Consider the following 21697-nt stretch of genomic DNA (forward strand, 5'->3'; position numbering starts at 1 on the left):
CCAGCCCTGCCTAGCCTTGCTCCTGCCTTGCTATTGGCCATTCAGCTCTTTATTAGACCAATCAGGTGTTTTAGGTCAGCAAAGTAACACAGCTTCACAGAGTTAAACAAATAAAACATAAAAGAATGCAATGCATATTTGCACCATCAAAAAAATATTCCACAGTGTAAACAAACATAACACATCTTCAAATAATATTCCACAGCAAGGGGGGTGTCTGGTATTAGGTTCTGCTTCTCCTGGGAGCATTTGTCAGTTCTGGAGGGAACTAGGGGTGTATGTGGTGCTTTTGATGATTTTGGGGGGCTCAAGGAAAGAGACTAGAGTCCAGAGCCACCAATATAGCTGCTGTATACTACCTTCCTAAAGACCACACCTTAGTGGTGACAATAGCTCAAACTTCACCTTAATGGACAGAACTTCATGTACAGTTCAGCTTCAAATCATGTCAGTGTCTCTCTTTGTCACTTTTTCTGTTGCCATGATAAGACACCATGATGAAGGCAACTTATAAAAGGAACGTTTAATTTGGGTCTAATACTGCAGAAGGTTAAAGTCCGTGACAAACACTGGAGGCAGTGTAGCAACAGGCACCTACCCAGGTGTGGCACTGAGGCCTTTAGCTGAGAGCTCATACCCTGACCTCCAAACACAAGACAAGAGAGCTCGCTCACTGGGAAAAACATGCCTTTTTGAAACCTCAAAACTCACCCCCAGTGACATACCTCCTCCAACAAGGACATGAGTCCTAATCCTTTCTAAATAGTTTCACCAACTAAACATATCAGCCTGTGAGGACCATTCTTATTGAAACTACCACACTTCATTCCCTGGCCTCATAGGCTCCTGGTCAACGCATAATGGAAAATGAATTTAGTCCAACTTCAAAAGTCCCATAGTCTTTCACAGTCTCAACACACTTTACAAATCCATAGTCTTTTTTGAGACCGGAGGCAGTTTCTTAATTGGAACCTTCTGTATAATCAAAAAGCAAATCATATACATCCAACATACTTTTGCACATAATATACATTACCATTCCAAAAGGTATTGGGGTCCGGTGGCAGCCAGGACCATAAATTATTTCTCTGGACCAGCGTGGAGGTGCAGGAATAAAGACACAACTCACATGGCTTCATCAGGAGGGAGATTCTCAGTGGTCCCTCACTGAATCCTGAGTTCACATCCTGAAAATTCCCCGTTTATTCTTCAAACAGCCTTTATACCAAAACGTAAGCTGAGGGGGAAATACATTAGCATTCTGTTTCCTAGGCAACCAGGTGAATGGCTTTTAGTCACGTCCACATCTACCTGTGCCTGCTGTCAAGTCTTCCTGCTCTGTGTGCTAGCTGTCACGTAGGCTGACTTAGCACCTTTTCTCAGGCATCCTCCAAATCACAAAGAAAGGAGCAAAACAACATCCTGACCCTTTGGTAGGGTAGCGACAGCCTGTCTGGAAGGGTGGATGACCACCTCAGGTACTAAGTATGGCCTGAGAGATTGGCTATCACACAATGTAGAAATATGGGCCTACAGAAAGGAAAGAATGGAGCATGAGGAGGAACCAAAGCAAGGCCAAAACCTGGCCAAGCAAACTTCAAATCTTGTAACCACATATCTGATGTCAAGGGCTTAGATGACTTTGCTCTTTCAGTTTCGCTGACTGCAAAATACTCGCTCTTTGGCTGCTCCCACTTCCTGTCTCCCTGGCAGACATCCCTCAGCTTTGGCATCTCCAACATCAGGAGATCACTAACAGATCACAGATTTCACCTTCACATCCTCACACAGTGGCATCGTGGGGCCTCCATGCAAGGATTCCCCTGCCACATGCCTGGCTTCAGCAGCCATCCTTAACCGCTGGGGAAGATTCCACAACCCCTTTACTCATTGTCCTTCCTGAAACTAAAGCCAGAACTACGTGGCTGAAGTTGCCATGTTTGGCTATGTGCTTGGGTTGGAGCCTGGCGCCGCTTTGAATTACGTTTGATCCGTTGCTCCTAAGGAACAAAATATTCCTCAAGCCTTCCCCCCCCACCCCAAATTACAGGATTATCTGACTAGAGTCTTGTCCTGAGGGCCCTGCTCCCCACGCCCTGTATCCCATTTCCCACGGGGCCTCTCCTTAGCTTTTTCAGCCCAAGTTTTGGCTCCAACATTGAATTTTCTGGTGCTCTTGTTCTCCTCCACTGTACACTTCAATTTTCTTCTTGCTCAGCCTGTTCTTTCTCCTTGGAGACCTGTATGGAACAGTCAGATTAGGCTGCCAGGGAAATTAGTCTGTCATTCTTTCAATTTTCAGGCAAATTTTTAGGACAAGGACAAAAAGCATCCACAGTCTTTGCCAAAAGACATGAATGGTTCTTAGCCCAGTTGTTAATATTGTTCCCCTCTGAAGCTTCCTGAGCTGGGCCTCCAGAGACCCACATCGCTCTCAGTACACCACACTCCAAGCTCCTGTTAGGATGGCCCCTTAAACTCTGTTTACAGCATTCAGTCACTCTCCTAGCCCAAAGTCCCAGTCTTCCTCCTAAATGGAACAAAACACAACAAAAACATCACCAACAGAAATGTCACATCAATACCCCATTCCTGGAACCACAATCTGTATTAGTCAGCTTCTCCAGAAGAACAGAACTGATAGAATGAATATATACATTTAAAAGGGGATTTTTTTTTTTTAGAATGTCCTAGAAGTTGTGGTCCAGCTAGTCCAACAAAGGCTGTCTCCTGAAGAAAAGGCCAAGAATCTGATAGCTGCTCTGTCCATGAGACTAGATGTCTCGGCCTGTCGTCAGTCTGTTTTGGAATCCTGAAGTAGTTAGTTCTAATACCAGCAAAGGCATGCCTCAGTCGTAGGATAGAGGAACTTGCCAGCAAGAGCGAGAGAAAGTGGGCAGGAAGCAGAAGTTTCCTTCTTCAATGCCCTTTTATATGGGTGGCCCAAATTTAGGGTGGGTCTCCCAAACCTCAAATGATCCAATGAAGAATAATCCCTCACAAGTGTGCCCAGCTGCTTGGGTACTATCTGAGTCAAGATGTAGTCAAGCCGACATCTAAGATTAGCCATCACAGTGTCTGAGAGAGAGTAAAAGCTGCAAGGAGTACTAGTGCCCCTGGGCCATCGACTGACTGCGCTCAAGAAAACACTTGATCTCCTCCAGTCCCTACCCCCAAACAGACCAGAGAATGATGGGCATTCAGCATAAAGCCAACAGCACGCAGTTCCTCTGAAGCAGTGGAAGAGGAGGAAGGGGCACACTGCAGCCTCTATGGCCTCATGGGTGAGCAAGAGTGAGGTCATTCTTGGGTCTATCGTGGACTAGGGAAGCAGTCTCTGAACATGCCGTTCCTGTCCTCCTCAACCACTTCTTCAGTAGGATGAGATTGCTGTAAAAATAACAGAACTCAGAGCACAGAAGACAAGTTCACAGAAGCTACCATGCCCTTGTTGGGGTTCTGTGATCTAGCAAGCTCCAGAGAGAGTAGAGAGCCATTTCCTCTTCCTCAGGTCCCCTTCTGGCCTTGCATCCCCTCTCGCCTCCTTAGGTATCCTTCATACCTGCTGCAAGCTGCTGACTACTTATGTCTGTGTTCTGGTCCCGCCCACCAACAGCCCCATGTTGTGATCGTCTGGGTCAGGGGACAGGTGGGAGACATCCTGGAGCCTCTGGGAAAGGTACAGGGTTTTGCATATTTGCACATGCTCATGTATGCATGTGCACTCGAGTATTTATAGGATATGGATGGAGAAACTGAATCATCTTTTTTCTGGGAGGCAGACTTTTGAAAAACCATGCAATTTAGAACAAGTCAAAGGATTGTTATACTGTCTAGGTCTCAGTTTTGTCCTCATTGTTGGTGTTAGTGTGGCCTTGGGCACACAGATTTCCCATCTGCCTGCTAGGCAGAGACCTTAATTTTGATACACTGTTTAAAGCCTGGGAAGGGTCCTACACACAGGATTAAAATCAAGGGACAGCCAAAGTCAGCCCCCTAGATTTACTTGGTTTTAGTAGTGTTTTCATGAAGAGCACAGATTTTAGAGGTTACACGGTTGCCAGTCTGTTACATTTCCCACTAGATTTGTTGACAAGGCCGTGAGCTTGGAGGTTAGGATGGTAATGATTACCTACGATACTTTTCAGAGCTGTGGCTGTTTTTGCAGAAAGCACCAGTCCTCCCATTGGGCCTGTAACCGTGCCTGCTGTGTGGTGAGAACAGAAAGAAAAGGCTGAATCTCTGCCTTTATACTGTGTCTTCCCCTTTGCAGATTTAACCTTTGGGTCAGGTGAGCTTGACCTAAACTTGCCTAACCTCTTTCCTCCCCTTCATGCCAAGATAAAAGTCACCAAAACAACATTCCCATTTAGGCCACTGAAGTATCTATCATCCAGGAGTCCCCCAGTCTTGCCATTAGCTCCTCTTCCTCTGTACCCCCCACTCAAAGCCTATGCACAGAGCTGACATCCCAAGACAGTCATCTTTGGCAATGGCCTCTCTGCACTGTTAGTAGTGCATGTTCCTAGTTACCACAGAAATTGAAAAACAGTATCTGTGAGAGCCTCTATTATCTGCTGAGAAGTTGCCATATCAAAATGCATACCGAAATGATTAAGGGTTATCCAAAGGCAAAGAATTCTTCAGGCTCCTTCATGGAGCCTCTTTTGATGATGAAATGATCTCAAACTAACAAAATTAGTTAAAATGAAGGGCAAAAGTGTAATAACAATTTCTTATTGGTTGTCTTAACTTGACAGTTTGAGTGCCAGATTGTTAAAGAAATAAATGAGGGCTGAGAATATTACTTTATAGTAGAATATGTGGGTAACATGTGGAGAGCTCCAGTTCCAGTCCCAACTTACAAAGAGAGGGAGAGAAGGAGAGAGAGGGGGGAGGGGAAGAGAGAAGGGAGAGAGGGAGAGAAGGAAGAGGAGGAGGAGGAGGAGGTAGATGGGAGGGAGGGGAGAAAACAAAAGACTAGATATTATTGCAGTGTGACTTGAATGAGTTCCCACATGCATGCAGGTTCTCCTAGATCCACACAGTGGCACTTACTGACAGCACATTCTGGCGTTTCATACTGATGCTGTCTGCTACAAGCCCTGAGCAGGAAGCCAGGCTCTGGAGGTGGCTGCTGTGATTCCTTTCTCTAGGAGCTCAGACCAATGAAAAGAGACAGGCACACACCTGGGTGCTGTTGGAGGCTGGAAGAAGGCCTAGTTAACTCCAAATACAAGCGATAGAGGAAATTCCAGAGGCTGGAGAGATGGCTCAGTGGTTAAGATGAGCATATGGTGCTCTCCCAGAGGACCTGAGTTCAAGTGCCAGCACCCACAGGACTGCTTAAAGAGACCTCAGGCATGAGTGGCCCATGCCTGATAGCCATTTCCTTTTGCTGTTGTTGGCATTCAACCTATGCACCCCTGCACCCCCTGCACCCCTGCACCGCTGAACCTGCTTTGTGGCTGGGATGTTTCCTGGGTTCCATTTCCTTTCTGGTCAGCCTCTTCCCTGTAACCCATCACCTCTGCAGTCTCTGCTACAACTGGCCATGTTTCACCTTTCATGATAGTAAGGCCCATTCTTCCTCAGCAGCCACTCACTACTTCCGGAGCCAGCTGTCTCCTGAAGCAGAAGTCTCACCCTCTCTTCTGGGACGATCACTGGCCCAATTAACACAGCTGTTTCTAAAGGCCACTCCAGGTTCTTCCAGTGTATGCCGTAAGCACACATACCTCCTATGTGAATATGAAATAAGCTCACTGTGGCCGGTGAAATAGCGCCCCAGATGGATGTTCGTCACATAAACCTAATGACCCGAGTTCCAGCCAAAACCCGGGTTAAATACATTGCCCTCTTAAAACGCAAAAGCCTATAAGACAAATTAATTTCTTAATCCTTCAACAGTCCCCCAAGAGGAAGGCCTGACAGCTGGACTTCCTGTGAGGGTGTGAATGAACACACGTCAAAGGCTTTACACATGTTATCTCTGACAGTCTGGGCAGAACCCATATGTTGATGACTATTCCCTTTCTATAAAGGAGCGAACAGAGGCTCAGAAAAGATCGGGGACCTGCCTGAGGATATCCTGTGGTTACTGACACCTCGAGAAAAATGTGTATCCCTGCCCCAGGAAAATGGGGGTGGTGGTCCTGAAGGCTGTTGGAAGGTGGAGCTAAGGACAGCAGCAGCCTGCCTGAGCTTGACCTGCTTCGCCTCCAAATGCCCCGGCCGTTCACACGCATGTGGTTAGGGTGACCTGAGGGTCTGTGTACTCTACTGTTCTCCTTTCGTAGGAGACATGCTGGCTCTGTACCCAGCTGCCATCGCCTGGATGCTTACGCCCCACAAAATGAGAATGTTGAACCCCAGTTGTGCCCCCCAGGTAATGTTATCAGAGAATAGGTAATTAGATCATGGGCATGGAACCCTCTCTTGAATGAGATTTCTACTCTTTTAAAAGGGGTCTCAGAGATATGACGTGTGAGATATGACGGAGGTGAGAGATGACAGAGACTTTCTATATTGTGTTTTATGGGTACATTGGACTTCACATTGTAGAAAAGAATCTTCACATAGACGTTGTCAATAGTTCAACGCAGGTGCACCCTGATGCTACTATTGGTTTGCTTGCTCTGAGTCGACGCCCAGCCGGGTAGTGCTGCTGCAGTGTGAGGTTCACGGGCCTGAGAGCATGCAAACCACGCTGCCCAGAGAACTGCTGACGTCAGTCATTCCAAAGCTCCATCTTGCCCCTCTGGGCAGCTGGGAAGCTCATCTTTGAAAGATACTTTGTTGCTGTTTATTCTCTCCTTCCCTCTCCTGCTCTTTCTAAAGTCAGAATACTGCTTCTGTTTCCACTGACTGTCGATATTAGCTGCTTCCTGGAGATGAGCCATAACCCACTGTCCTATCAAACTGTAGGCTTTCTGAATAAAGTGCAGTTTAAAGAGCCAATGTCCAGCCCTGTGAAATGGCTCAGCCAGGCCATTGCCCGGCTTGCCACCAAGGCTGACAAGCTGAGTTTGATCCCTGGAACCTACATAGTAGAAAGAGAGGACTCCCAAAAGTTGTTGGCATGGCAAGTGTGCACTAAATAAATAATTGTAAAAAAATATATTTAACAACAGATCGTTATAAATTAAAAGAAATAAAGAAAAATAAGCCACGTAAAAATGAAAAATTCACAGAGAGTCTGGATTATGTACATTATGTTTTCTTTAAAATTTTTGACTGTAAAGGAGCTAAGTACAGAGAGACATTTCATTATATGGGCTGCCAAGTGGAACCAAAACAAATATCATGAGGGTATGACTTCAAAATTTGGGTCTAAAGATATGATGCTTTGGAAAGGGTCTTCTTTTGTTTTCACAGAGGATGAGACCCTGTGGATTGCGTCTATCCCAATATGGTATGATAGACCACGCCCTCCTGAAAAGTTGCTATGAACACCTTCAGAAAATTACTTCATTCAACTGCCGACTGAGATAAACCTGACACACAGGTTACACCCTAAACGACCTGATTAACAGCACCCCCATTCAGAAAGCAGTTTGGAGAGAAATAACTGCGCCCATATTCCCAAATATTGTTTATAAACGTTCTTTTACATTTAAAGGGAGATATGATATAGGTATAAATAATTTACACTGGTATAGATTTTAAGGTCAATTTTGTTATATGTATATATGTTTCTGCTCTTTATTAAGGTACTGTGATTGTAAAGTTCATTTTAAAAATGTAATATATAATAAAAAAATATAGGTTGTTTGTAGTAATAAGGGCAGCGGGGCTGCGTCCCCGGCACCCAGCCACCCGCACGGCTAGCTTTACCAGAAATAATTACACGGAAACTGTATTCTTTTAAACACCGCTTGGCCCATTATATCTAGCCTTTTCTCGGCTAACTCTCGCACCTGGACTAGCCCATTTCTAATAATCTATGTAGCCCAAGAGCTGGCTTACCAGGAATGATCTTAACCTGCGTCTGCCTGGAGTGGGAGAATCATGGCGACTCTCTGACTCAGCTTCTTTCTCCCAGCATTCTGTTCTGTTTACTCCACCCACCTATGTTTTAACCTATGAGGGCCAAGCAGTTTCTTTATTGCTTAACCAATGAAATCAACAGATTGATATATGACACTCCCACATCACTTCCCATTTTTCTGTTTAAACAAAAAAAGGAAGGCTTTAACATAGCAAAATTACATATAGCAAAACAGTTATCAAGCAAGAATTACAGTTACAATATTTATATCTGATGGAGGATGATCATTGGTTAAAAAAATAAAGAAACTGCTTGGCTGGCCCTTATAGGTTAAAACATAGGTGGGAGGAGTAAACAGAACAGAATGCTGGGAGGAAGAGGAAGGGAGCTCAGACTCGACAGCTCTCCTCTTGGGAGCAGATGCCTCAGAAGAGACGCTATACCCCGCTCCCAGGCAGACACACGCGATGAAGCTCCGACCCAGGATGGACGTAGGCTAGAATCTTCCCGGTAAGACCGATGCTCACAGATTATTAGAGATGGGTTGATCGGGATATCAGAATTAGCCGGTAAGGGCTAGAGCAAAAGGGCCAAGCAGTGTTTAAAAGAATACAGTTTGTGTGTTGTTATTTCAGGCATAAGCTAGACAGGCAGCCGGGGTGCTGGGGACGCAGCCCCGCCACTCCTACTACTACATATATCTATTCTATCTTTTATCATAACTAAGGAAAACTATAACTATCTATTCATTCTTCAACTCCATCAAAGACTCCAGAAGGATATAATATTACCTAAGTAAACAAGAACTAAGAAACTTCAAACTCTAGAAATGACAAAGACATCTCGCTGCCTGGACAGTCACCCAAAGTTCTTTTATACCATTGGGGCATCCATCTTCAGCCTACAGGCACATAGTATCCAGCAGACATTTTCATCAAGCAGGAAATTCCAAGGACAGTTCAGTCACTTTCTGCTGTGTCCTGCAGAATGTCTCACAGACTCTTTCATGAGTCAGGAACCCCAAAAGACCGTCTTACCTTTAGGCAAGTTCAGAAGTCCTCTCTCTGCGGGTTCTCTGGGTCCAGTTTATGCAATAGTCCAGGCAAGAGCAGTTTCTTGCCCAAATGGCTATCAAACTCCATAAGGATCCTCTTCAATGCCCATCTTCCTCTTGAAGTAGATTGGTGCCGCCAGGAGCAGACATGTTTCATTGTCATGAAAAGCCCTAAGTTATTAAAATATTTTAAATACCATATTCTGCAGCCTTTGAGAGATATGAAGAATGTCTATCTGAAATATATCTATATATATCTAGAAAATCTAACTAACATGACTAAAAACTTGACTATTATTTATGATTATCCATCAACAACCTATATTTCCTATTATACATTACATTTTAAAAGAACTACACAATCACAAAACCTTAATCAATATCAGAAATACATATACATATAACAAAATTGACCTTAAAATCCATACTAATGCAAATTATTCATACCTATATCATTTCCCCCCTTTAAATGTAAAAGAACATTTATAAACAATATTTTGGGACCATGGGCACAGTTTTTTCTCTCCAAACTGCTTCCTGCTGAATGGGGGCGCTGTTAGTCAGATCATTTAGGGTGTAACCTGTGTGCCAGGTTTATCTCAGTTGGCAGTTGAGTGAGTAATTTTTTGAGGGTGTTCACAGGAACTTTTCGGGAGGTCGTGGTCTATTATACCATATCGGGATAGATGCAAGCCACAGGGTCTGGTCCTCTGTGAAAACAAAAGAAGACCCTCTCCAAAGCATCATATCCTTAGACCCAAATTTTGAAATTGTAATACCCTTATATCCATTGTGGTTTAGCTTGGCAGCCCATGTAATGAAATGTCTCTCTGTACTTAGCTCCTTCACAGTCAAAAATTTTAAAGAAAACACAATGTACATAATCCAGACTCTCTGTGAATTTTCCATTTTTACGTGGCTTATTTTTATTTCTTTTAATCTCTTAACTATCTGTACTCTGTCTCTTTAAAGACTTTACCCTTTTTTAAGACATTAACTTTATTTTTTATATTCTTTTACTTCTCTCTCTCTCAAGCCTATGTACATTCATCCAACAGTGTGGTCTTTTATGTCTGAATCTGTTTTATTGTGAATCTGTAACATTTTTTTTACTATCCAGGAGCATTTCTTAAAATGTTAAGCAGTTCTTAAAAACTTAAGTTGCACCATGTACAGGTAATACGGTACCGTCTGTGTCCTGCCCAGTCGAAACCTTAACTGCGCTGTTATTATGGTAATTATGGTAGTTCCTGCTTGAGACCAGCTGAGTTCATCATGGCGGAGCTGAGCTGCTCCTGCCTCAGAGCCCTTTGGTGTCCCTGAGCCATACACAGTTCCAGGCACATAGCAGTCCACATTGCTATCAAGCAAGCCGTAGCACTTTACTCCAAATGCTCCATTCAAAAGCTCTATCTCCCGCAGGAGCCAGACAGAGATTGTGATGGCGGCACAGCCCAGAAAGCCGGCATTTTAAAACAGCCAGTTTTTTCCTGCTGCTGAGTCAGGACAATTTCTTTGCGGCACGCAACCCACAAACAGCAAAAAAACTGTGTTAAACTCTCTCTCTCTCCTTTTTAAAGCCCTCTCAGGTTTTTAAGTGGATTTAGCCCATCATGTCTGGGCGCCACTCTGTTGTAATAGGAGTGGCGGGCTGTGTCCCAGGCACCCGGCCGCCCTCACGGCTAGCTTTCCCCGAAATAATTACACGGAAACTGTATTCATTTAAACACTGCCTGACCCATTAGTTTCAGTTTCTTATTGGCTAGCTCTTACATATTGATCTAACCCATTTCTATTAATCTGTGTAGCCCAAGAGCTGGCTTACCAGGAAAGATCTTAACCTGCGTCTGTCTGGAGTGGGAGAATCATGGTGACTCTCTGACTCAGCTTCTTTCTCCCAGCATTCTGTTCTGTTTACTCCACCCACCTATGTTTTAACCTATGAGGGCCAAGCAGTTTCTTTATTGCTTAACCAATGAAATCAACAGATTGATATATGACACTCCCACATCAGTTGTTGATGGATAATCATCAATAATAGTCGAGCTTATAGTCATGTTAGTTAGATTTTCTAGATATATAGAGATATATTTCAGTTAGATAGGCATTCTTCATATCTTTCAAAGACTGCAGAATAGCCGGGCGGCGGTGGTGCACGCCTTTAATCCCAGCACTCGGGAGGCAGAGGCAGGCGGATCTCTGTGAGTTCGAGACCAGCCTGGTCTATAAGAGCTAGTTCCAGGACAGGCTCCAAAGCCACAGAGAAACCCTGTCTCGAAAAAACAAACAAAAAAAAAAAACAAAAACAAAACAAAGACTGCAGAATATGGCATTTAAATGTTTTAATAACTTAGGGCTTTTCATGACAATGAGACATGTCTGCTCCTGGAAGCACCAGCTACTTCAAGAGGAAGATGGGCATCAAAGAGGATCCTTATGGAGTTTGATAGTCATTTTGGCAAGAAACTGCTCTTGCCTGGACTGTTGCATAAACACAAAGAACCCGCAGAGAGAGGACTACTGAACTTGCCTAAAGGTGAGATGGTCTTTCGGGGTTCCTGATTCATGAAAGAGTTTGCGAGACATTCTACAGGACACAGCAGATAATGACTGTCTTTAAAATTTCCTGTTTCATGAAAAAGTCTGCTGGATACTATGGGCCTGTAGGCTGAAGATGGATGCCCCAATGGTACAAAAGAACTTTGAATGACTGTCCAGACAACGAAATGTCTCTGTCATTTCTAGAGTTTTGGACTTCTTGTTTGCTTAGGTAATATTATATCCTTCTGGAGTCTTTGATGGAGTTGAAAAATGGTTAGTTATAGTTTTCCTTAGTTATAATAAAAGATAAAATAGATATAAATATTGTAACTGTAATTCTTACTTGATAACTGTTTTGTTATATGTAATTTTACTGTGTTAAAGTTAAAGCCTTTCTTTTTTGTTTAAACAGAAAAAGGGGAAATGATGGAGGTGGGTCTTCTTTCTATATGTTGCTTTCATTGGTTAATTAATAAAAAAAAACTGCTTGGCCTTTAATAGGACAGAAAATTAGGTAGGCGGAGTAGACAGACAAAATGCTAAGAGAAAGAAGCCAAATCAGGCAGTCACCACGATTCTCCCACTCCAGACAGATACAGGTTAAGATCTTTCCTGATAAGCCACCTCGTGGGCTACACAGATTATTAGAAATGGGTTAGATCAATATGTAAGAGCTAGCCAATAAGAGGCTGGAACTAATGGGCCAAGCAATGTTTAAAAGAATACAGTTTCCGTGTAATTATTTCGGGGCATAAGCTAGCCATGCGGGTGGCCGGATGCCGGGGACGCAGCCCGCCGTTCTTCAACAATACTCAATTGCTGAGGCAGCGAGATAGTTTAGTGGGTAACGGTGCCTGCCATCAAGGCTGATAACCTGAGTTCCATCCCTGGGATCACATGACCCAGCACATATACCCACACACATGCACACATAAAATAAATAGCGTAATGTTTTAGCTTTGGTTTTGTTCTTTGAAACCAGGTTTCTCTTTGTGTAGCCCTGGATGTCCTGGAGCTCACCCTGTAGACCAGGCTGGCCTCAAACTCACAGAGATCCTCCTGCCTCTGCCTTCTGAGTGCTGGGATTAAAGGTGTACGCCACCACTGGCCGGCTTGTAATTTTTTTAAAAAATGGATTCAATTCTGTCTTTAGTCATTGGCATTTGTGCTGACATAATGCGAACAGTTAGAGTGAGCAGATGTCACCTATGACCTTTCTGGACCCAGAATCTGTCTAGCCTTGGGTTTGGGCCTTTGGAATTATGAGAGGCAAGCGTACCTGGGTTCTGAGCCTCCTTTGTGACTGCAGCCTAACCTGACTGAAATGCATTCCTCCAGATCCTGGGAGCCACATGTCCACTCCCTGATCTCCAAAGGGGAACGCTGAGGGGGAGAAGCAATAAGAGGTGGGGGGGCCTCAGTAATGGGCCAAGTTCCTGCTGCCACCAGACACCCCAGCTGGCCATCGAGTGACCTATATCCTTGGCTGGTTGTTGGTTTTGGAAAAGTTAGCCTGCTCTCCTTTGTGAAGGTCAACAGTTAGGTGGCTGCGGCCTCTGTCAACAGCCTCTCCACTTCCCCAGACCATTTCTCTCCTTAGAGAGTTTACCTCTCCGCGGGAGTGGAAGGGAGCCGTGACTGAGAGACTGGTACAGGGCGCACCTCAGTTTTGCAGCACTAGGGAATGGTGAGATAAGGGGAGGGAGCACTGGGGACAGGTGGGATGAGGGGAGGGAGCACTGGGGACAGGTGGGATGAGGGGAGGGAGCACTGGGGACAGGTGGGATGAGGGGAGGATCTCTTACCTCCAAAGGCCGGCCTCATGGTGAAGTCATGCTCATCGACTCTGAGCAGAGGCTGAGGTTTTCCTGGCCGGATTTTGGTCACGTCAGGGTTCTTTTTATACAAGTGACTGCAAAGAAACAAAAATGTCTTTCCATGGCCCACCAAGGCACTGGGAGAGGCCCTGTGGGTGGATGACTCCCTGCAGGGCCCACCTGGTTTGTACTTTCTCTCTATTCTGACACACACAGGGAGAGAAAAGGCTAAAGTTTCTCCACCACAGGGATGGTCACCAGAGGGCGGGTCCTTCCAAACATTTCTAAGAGCAGATGTCTTCCCAGGCAGAACAGTCTCCTACCCTGGCAAGTTCTCAGTGAATGTGGTTAAGCTGTAGGATCGTGAAGGTTGCTAAGTTTTTTCTTTTAAAAATATTTCCCAAAGCTGAGCACGGTGCTATGGTGGCGCAGGCCTTTAATCCCAGTGCAGGTGGTAGACGCAGGTGAATCTCTGGGAACAGAAGGCCAGCCTGGTCTATAGAGTGCATTCCAGAAAGCCAGGGCTGCAGTCAGACTCATGTGTTACAATGTGGCTTGTAATAAATACACTGTGACAAAAGCAGACACAAATCTCCAAACGCTGCTTTCCCCAGTTAGACCTGGAGTGGCTTCTGTCGTTCAGGGGACAGGTCTGTACACACACACACACACACACACACACACACAGACACACACACACACACACACACACACACACACACACACACACACACACCCCACCTAGCTCAGTCCCTCTGTGGTCCTATACTCTTTCCAGATTAATTTTGCCACCATAACCTCTCAGTCGTAGAGCAGTCAGATCCGGCATATTGGAAAGCATTTGCCTGCTGCTCAGGTTATTCTGGGGCAGGAGGACAGTTAGTCTATGGGACACACCTAAGAGGTACCATTTCTATTTTTCAGGCAGACTTGTAAAGGGCGTGACCTGAGCTCATCTCTGTCTGCACTAAGCACAATGCCCAGCACACCCTAGATATTCAGTAAAGTAGAAGCAATATCAAGGTGCTCTGACCAGCTTCTAGGAGGAATTTAAACTGAGTCTAGCACATTTAGCCAAAGTTGTTTTAAACCAGATGGTTCTTGGCCTTAGCTTTATATTCCAACTCCCCAGGAGCTTCCAAAACTCCTGATGCTCGGGCACTGAACTCTGTGTCTTTGGGAGGACTAAATTCCGCACTAAATTCCCACACAGCCACACCAAAGACCGCTCCCAATGTGACGCCCTAAGATCCTGGTGTACCTCTCAGACATAACCACACTGTCACCTCCCGGGTGCTGCACTGCCTCTAGGGGTCTGGGTGATTCTGAGGAGACAGAAGTGCAGGACTCCCCAAAGTCCTGGTGAGAGCTAGGTGAGTGGAACCCGGACACTGGCAGCACTCTACCCTGGAGCTGCTTTAGGCAATTTCCAGAATTGCACAGATGCAGGTTGGTGCTGGCCTAAAGGATGAGGTGACCGATGTGTGAAAGGAAGCAGGCCTTCTCGGGACCTGCGAGCTGTTGTGCGTGGAATTCTGGGGGTTGGAGAAATAACAGGGTGCTCTTATCCTGAGTCCTCACCACCCCATTTCCAGACTCTCATCTTACCCTCCTGTTCCTGCCCCCACTCACTTGTAGGAAAACCAGTGTTTCCTGTTTGGACCATAGAAGAAAGGTTTCCTGCTCTGTTGACCTCGGAGACACCTGCCTCGTCCCCCCACCAGCTCAGCACTGACAGTGTAAAGCAACGGGACATCAAAGCTGTGCCATTCATGAAGTAGCCGTCAGAAATAGGAAGCCATTCCCAGCTTAGACAGAATCCAACGCCATTGCTCTCCTGTTTCTCCGTCACACTAGCGACGTGTACCTGCTAAGAACAACTCATGGCTTGCGGTTACTATCTTGGACAGTATAGATGTACAACGCTCCCATAATCTCAGGACATTTTCTTATTAGCTCAGTGCCAGTTTAAGGGTTGACCAGCCCGGACCCAAACAGATTCCTTTATAAGCTGCAGCCCCCAGCTTAGGGCTTCTCTGTGGGCTGCCAATCTCCATTTCATAGCCCCGGACCTCCCATTCATTGCTCCCCTTCCACTGAGGGTTCTGACTCAAACTGGTCCTCCTCCGTGGAGATGTCGGCATCCATACGGACAGCCATCTGCTAGTTCCCAGACCCTGGAACGACTTGACATATTTCTGGGAACAGCTCATCTGCCTAACATGTTCACACCACGGGGAGAACATTGCTCACATCTGCACGGGCTTAACCTAGTTGAGGAGAATGGATAAGTGATGTCACCATAGTGATGAATGGCATAGAATCACTAAACAGGATGAAGACTAGGAGATGGTTTGGCAGGGAAACTATTGAGGTATGCCAAGAGGAAGTCTTCTGAGACAGGGAGGGAATGAGGAATGGGTGGAGTGAGCCAGGAGCGGGGGGGGGGGGCAGTGAGTTCAATGCCAGGGGCCATGAGACACCTTTGCCTCAGTGGCCACTTACCTGGCTCGGTCCATCTGGCTCCAGATGACCCATAACCACGTCTTTTGACTCTGCCTGTCTTCGGGAAGCCCCCCTTTCCTGTCTTCACTTTCTCCACTGTGAGGTTCTGAGGTAATGGGGTTCACAGAAGTGTCTGCCCTCAACCTCGGCTGCCAGTCCCCAGCTCCTCCCGCTGTCATGGCCCATCCCCATGAGCAATTAAACTGGACTCCAATGTCTCCCACTTTGGACCAAAGGAAAGCAGAAGTCCAGAATAGGCCAGCCTGCTCTAGGGGCATCTTGTCAGCCTTTACCAGAAGAGACAGCAATAGATATGTTATAGTCCTCTCTGTTTCCTTTTGTGAAACAACAGAGCTTACTTTTCTGAGCCAGCTTTGGGTTCCTCTCTGCACACAGCGTCCATCAGGCACATCCTACCCCACAGCAGGACCTTCTGACCATGGATGAGCCTACAACAACATGTCATTGCCACCAGGGTCCTGGTTGAGCCCAGGACTCGCTCTGGTGCTGGCCACTCTAAAGGTTTGGGCAAACGCAGTGGCCTGTGCCATGACAGTACCCTATGGAGTTGTTTTCTACCCCCACCCCAAGTCCTTTTAGTCTCAAAATGTTCTTCACCCCAAATAAATCAATAAATAAAGACTATTTCTCCAAAGAGCTGGGCGCCATGTGCTTTGGCCTTCCCAGCCCAGGCGGATCTCTGTGAGTTAAAGGCCAGCTTGGTCTAATTACTAAGCTCCAGACCAGCCAGAGCTATATAGTGAGACTGTTTCAAAAGGACAAAGACAAAAATTCTGAAACAGCAATGCATGACATTGCATGCGGATCTATATGTTACACAGTATGCTCAAAGAAGTTTGCACTATGCAAATGAGCCACAAAGGCCTGTGCTAGAAAACGTGAAAGCCAGGTGCTTTTTGCACGACCACTCTCTGAACTACTTCCTTGGTCTGCTTTCTGTTGCTGCAACAAACAGCATGACTGAAAGCAGCTTGGAAAGAAAGGGGTTATTTCATCTTCTAGCATTCAGCTCACCACAAAGGGAAGTCAGGAAACTCCAGGCAGAAACCTGGAGGCAGGAGATGACACAGAGGGCATGGAGCAGCGCTGTGCTTACTGCCTGGCTCCCCATGGCTTGCTCACCCTGCTTTCCTATACCCAGGACTGGCTGCCTAAGGGTGACACTGCCCACAATGGGCTGAACCCTCTCACATCAATCACTAATCAAGAGTCGCTCCGCAGACTTGCCGAAAGGTTGGGGCGTTTTCTCAACCGGGGCTCTCTCTTCCTGGATAACACCAGTTTGTGCCAGGTTGGCAGAAATCAACAACACAGCTACTTTGCTTTTTCTGTGCTCCCACTTTCTCCCCTGGAAAGAGTCCTGAGAAATGCCTCTACTTCTGTAGCCGCATCACTGCTCAGTCCTCTGTTCCAGTCCCAGGGTCAAAGCAGCACGCCATCGGCCAATATCAGGGCCATAAGCAGATCCCAGCAAAGACAGCTGGGGAGGTGCCTGAGGAGCTCAGAGGGCTTAGCAGATCACGAACATTAACTGTGCCCTCTGCCTCGTGGTCGCAAATCCTCCCTGTCAACACACTTTCCACCTCTATCTAGGGGAGCATTAGTGAACCGGAAGTCACAGAATGCTGTCACTTCAACGGGATACAGCAGGCTTAAATCCCTTGCTGCTGAGGCTCAGAGGTTTGTTTTTTTTTTTTTTTTTTTGTTTTGTTTTTTTTTTTGATTTTTCGAGACAGGGTTTCTCCGTAGCTTTTGGTTCCTGTCCTGGAACTAGCTCTTGTAGAGGTTTGTTTTTTTAAAGGGACTAATTGATAACGGGAATCACTGAGGTCTCCCTGGGCCCTGAACTATTGTCACAAGGGGCTCTTTCTCCACTAGTCTTTTCCCAGGAATGGCCCTTAGCCCCCAACTCCTGAACCACACCCTTATGGTAAGAAGTCAAAACTGACCAGGAGGTGGTGGCACAGGTCTTTAATCTCAGCACTTGGAAGACAGAGGCAGGAGGATCTCTGTGAGTTCGTGAACAACCTGATCTACAAAGCGAGTTCCAGGACAGCCAGGACTGTCTCAAAAAAACAAACAGAAAAGCCAAAACTATTGGGTGACTTTCAACCTAACCTTTTGTGAAAAGGGGGGTATTCACCATGCCTGTGGGGCAGCTGTGTCCATGGGGCAGGTCAGAGTTCTGATTTGTTGACTACAGTGGCCGTGACACCATTCTCACAGTGACAGTGCTCCGTGCAGGCTCTCAACTGTGAATTTTAGACACCCCTCGCCTATCATCCAACTCCTTCAGTTCGAGAAACTGAGGCTCAGCACCATTAGGAAAAGTCTGCAAGGCCAGAGAGTAGCTTCCCTGACCTCTCAACTCCCTGTCATGGGCAAGAGTTACTTGGGGACAGGAGAAGAGGCTGGTCCTGGTCCAGCAGAACAGAACCAGGATGAAAACCAACCGAGGGATGACCAAGGCTGGGGCACAGGGAGATGGTAGTGGGAAAAAGGATGCCCAGTCTCAGACTCAAGAGGGAAGGGACTGAGCTGGGCCTCTGCAGGCAGGAAAGGGAAGGAACTAGTGAGGAAGGAGGCATCGCTGAGGTAGGAGACAGAATGGCAGGAAGAACAGAAAGTGTTGGATCAGAGGAGCAGACTCCATTGACCACAATTCAACACAGAGGAACACTGAAGGCCAGGAAGTCAGCGACAGGTTTTTAAAAGGCAGCTGCTGGGCAGAGGAACTGTCTTGTGAATGGTTTGCTAGTGGATGCAGGAAGACTGTCGGATTAGAAGGCATGGAATCGTGTGTGAGGTAACATTCGTGTGGTGTGGGACTATGTGAGGGAGACCATGTATACTGTGTACTTGTGACGAGAACCACATGGGTGGTATGCACGTGTGTGAACATGTACATTTATTTGTGTGTGAACAAGACTTCTAAGAAGGGTTCCAAGGCTGTGAACAAAGAGTTTAACTCCTATGTAATAAAATTTTGAAAACTAAAGTATCAGAACCGTGAATGGCATGGCTGCCCCCAGACGGCCTAGCTCTGTGGTGGTTTGACCATATGCACATCCTGAGAAACCAGAAAGACCCTGCACGGTGCTTCCTATGCTCTCTCCATCCTTGCTTCAGTGAACACACACCGCATCTTTTCCCACTTGACTCCTCATGGGACAAACTTCAGGAATGGTCCTCACCCCAAATGTCAGATTCAAGCTGTCCCCAGGACCCACATGGTGCCAAGTGACACTCTGGGTCTTCTGAGAAGTAACAGAGGTTGTGGCAGCCAGGCTACTGAGTGGGGTCCTAGAGTCTGGGCAGCATTCTCAGGCACAATTTCCTGCAGCACTGTTCCTTTAGTGAGTGAGCCAGCAACAGCGTGACTCACACCCCTGAGGCACTCATGCTCTGTAAAATGAGCCCGTTTAGGCCGCTTTCCAGCATGTTCTCAGTGGGAGGGTGTCCCGCAAATTAGTTGTTGTTTTAGTATTTTGAAGAATCAGTGATCTCTAAGTCCCTTTTCAAGGTTCACAACGCCCCTTTGAATCAAGAAGATTCTAGAGTTCTGTTGTGAAGGTATCTATTTAAAATGGCCCATGCCAAGGATTCCCAGCCTTCTTTGGCCCTTTATCTCCTGTTCAGAGAACACCTGTGATCACATTTCCCCAAATCAGAGCTCAGAGATGCAGCTAAGCAGGTGGATTCTGAGGGGCCCTTTCTGGTTCTGGCCTGTTCTTGTGGACACGTGACCAAGGTAGGTCTGGGCTGTGCTTCCTGGCTGAGTAGAACAGAGCCTCAGAGAGATCCAGGGGTCCCAGAGGAGCAGGCTCCACCCAAGCGCTAGAAGTCAATAATTTTTATTCTTAGTTTCCTTCTGAAAATCAGGAAGCAGCCAAGACTTAATCTAGTATGCCTATATACAATTGTGTGTGTGTGTGTGTGCGTGTGTGTGTGTGTGTGTGTGTGTGTGTGTGTACAGATAAGAGGTGTGGGTGGGGATTAGTACAGTTTCCAGAAAAATGTTACCAGTAACAGTACATGATAAAAAATATTTGAAGACCACTGACCTAGTCAATTTCCTTCACAGGCTCAAGGCCCTGCAAATAAACTAACACAGACCCAATCTGTTTATATCCAAAGCACACACACATTCTCAGAACACCTGGAGGAACAGGTGCAAACCATTTTACGCAGGTGTTCATGTCTTCTTCGTGCCCGACAGCCCTTAGGCCTCAGCTTGGGGGATCAAGTTCGGTACATCATCCAAATCAGATTTACCAGGAGTGGAGACTATTTTTAACACAACAGTTTTCAGTACAACTTCTGGGCCTAACCAGTAATTCTTGGGAATGTCTGCAGCAGCATCCCCTGTTGTTGAGCATGTATTGGTGCCTGTGGGGAGAGGCAGAGAGAGCAGGAGCTCTCTTTTTCCTTCCTGCCCCCTTCCTTCCCTCTCTGCCAAGAAGCGAGGTAGACCAGTAGTCTCTCCCGGGGCCCTGGTTCCTGTGCAATGGGTTGACCAGAAGTCCTGGACTTAGTTCCTCGCTTTTTTTCTGCATCCTGGACATGGGTTAGGCAGATGTCCTGGCTCAACTCTTTTTTTTTTTAATATTGCTGACAACCTATCATACACTTCTTCTAGAATTCAAAACTGTAACTCAAAGCCCATTAATCTGATCAAGTTCTTCCCTGATAATTAAAAAAGACAGTTATCTTTTGTCTATTTCTGTCATGCTAGGGCTCCAGCTCTGGGCCTCATATCTCTGCAAGCACGGAGCAATCCTTCAGCATTTTGTGTTTTGTTAAGAATTCACATTAAGTCCTTATACCGTTTCCCTTTCAATACTTGGCTGAAGTCCTCTGGCCAAGCTCTATCTTCCATGAGGATCTAGCCCGACAGAAGCAAGCAGCAAAATCAGGGAATGTAGAGGGAGTTTTACCTACCAAGTCTGAGCCATCTACCAAAAGGCTCTTGATGTCTACTTATGCCTTGATGTCAGAATCTCGGCTCACTATAGCACAGTGCTCAACACTGTGGCCGATGTCAGCACTTTGGAGAGCTGGAAGCCCCTCTAGCTGGGGCATTCTACTGGGACATTGAAGGAGGTACCCACAACCCCTTCTGGGGACACCTACTGGGAATACACACACACAACCCGGCAAGTTTACCTTTGCTTGGGCATTTCCAGCTGCCCTGTCCATCTCTTCCTCCTGGGCTTTCTGCTCTCCACAAGAGCCATCAGGCAAAACAAGAAGAAAACAAGTCTCATAAAATAAGGCATTCTGCAAATATCTACAATGCAACAGGCAGTTGTGCAGGGACCTTCAACAGGGCAGGTGCCCCCTGGCTTGACCATGGATCCTGTCTCCAGCCTCCTGGCAGTGCTCCTCGGAGAGGCTGAGCGGGCATGGTTGGCAAGGCTGAGTTTCCCAACCTCCTAATGACCCTGATGCCTGTCCAGCCCCCACCCCCCTCCTACACACACCCGGCCATGACACAAACATCAGGCTTAGTCCTCCCCTCTGCTTAGAGATTGGCCATTAGTCAGGGAGTCTGTCCACCTGGGAAACTGGTATTCCTCTGAACCCTAGAACAGCTTTGGCTAAGGCGGTTATATAAAAAATATTTTAAATCTCTTGAACATGCCAGCTTTTTGCTGAGGTCATTAATCCCTCTCTCTGGCTGCGTAAAGCCAGTCTGTCACACCCAGCAGTGGGTCAGCTTTGATTCTGAGTGGATCTGCATGTGTTTGGAGAAAGCTAAGAAAAAAC

General features: G+C 46.4%; 1 protein-coding gene across 1 annotated transcript in view; it reads right to left on the minus strand.

Annotated features, from left to right (window-relative positions):
* The window catches only part of LOC121458466 (gamma-aminobutyric acid receptor subunit rho-2), a 36304-nt gene extending 15022 nt beyond the window's left edge, over window positions 1-21282 (minus strand). The window contains exons 1-2 of the mRNA XM_041667778.1: window positions 21095-21282; window positions 13391-13497 (exon numbers count right to left, since the gene is read on the minus strand). Coding sequence (XP_041523712.1) covers window positions 13391-13497; window positions 21095-21282 — 295 coding nt within the window. The remainder of the gene's footprint in view (window positions 1-13390; window positions 13498-21094) is intronic.
* Between the last annotated feature and the right edge of the window lie 415 nt (window positions 21283-21697).

The sequence above is a fragment of the Microtus oregoni genome, unplaced genomic scaffold, assembly GCF_018167655.1.
Source record: "Microtus oregoni isolate MIOR12 unplaced genomic scaffold, Mior012 000017F_ref0000208, whole genome shotgun sequence".
NCBI classification, from domain to species: domain Eukaryota; kingdom Metazoa; phylum Chordata; class Mammalia; order Rodentia; family Cricetidae; genus Microtus; species Microtus oregoni.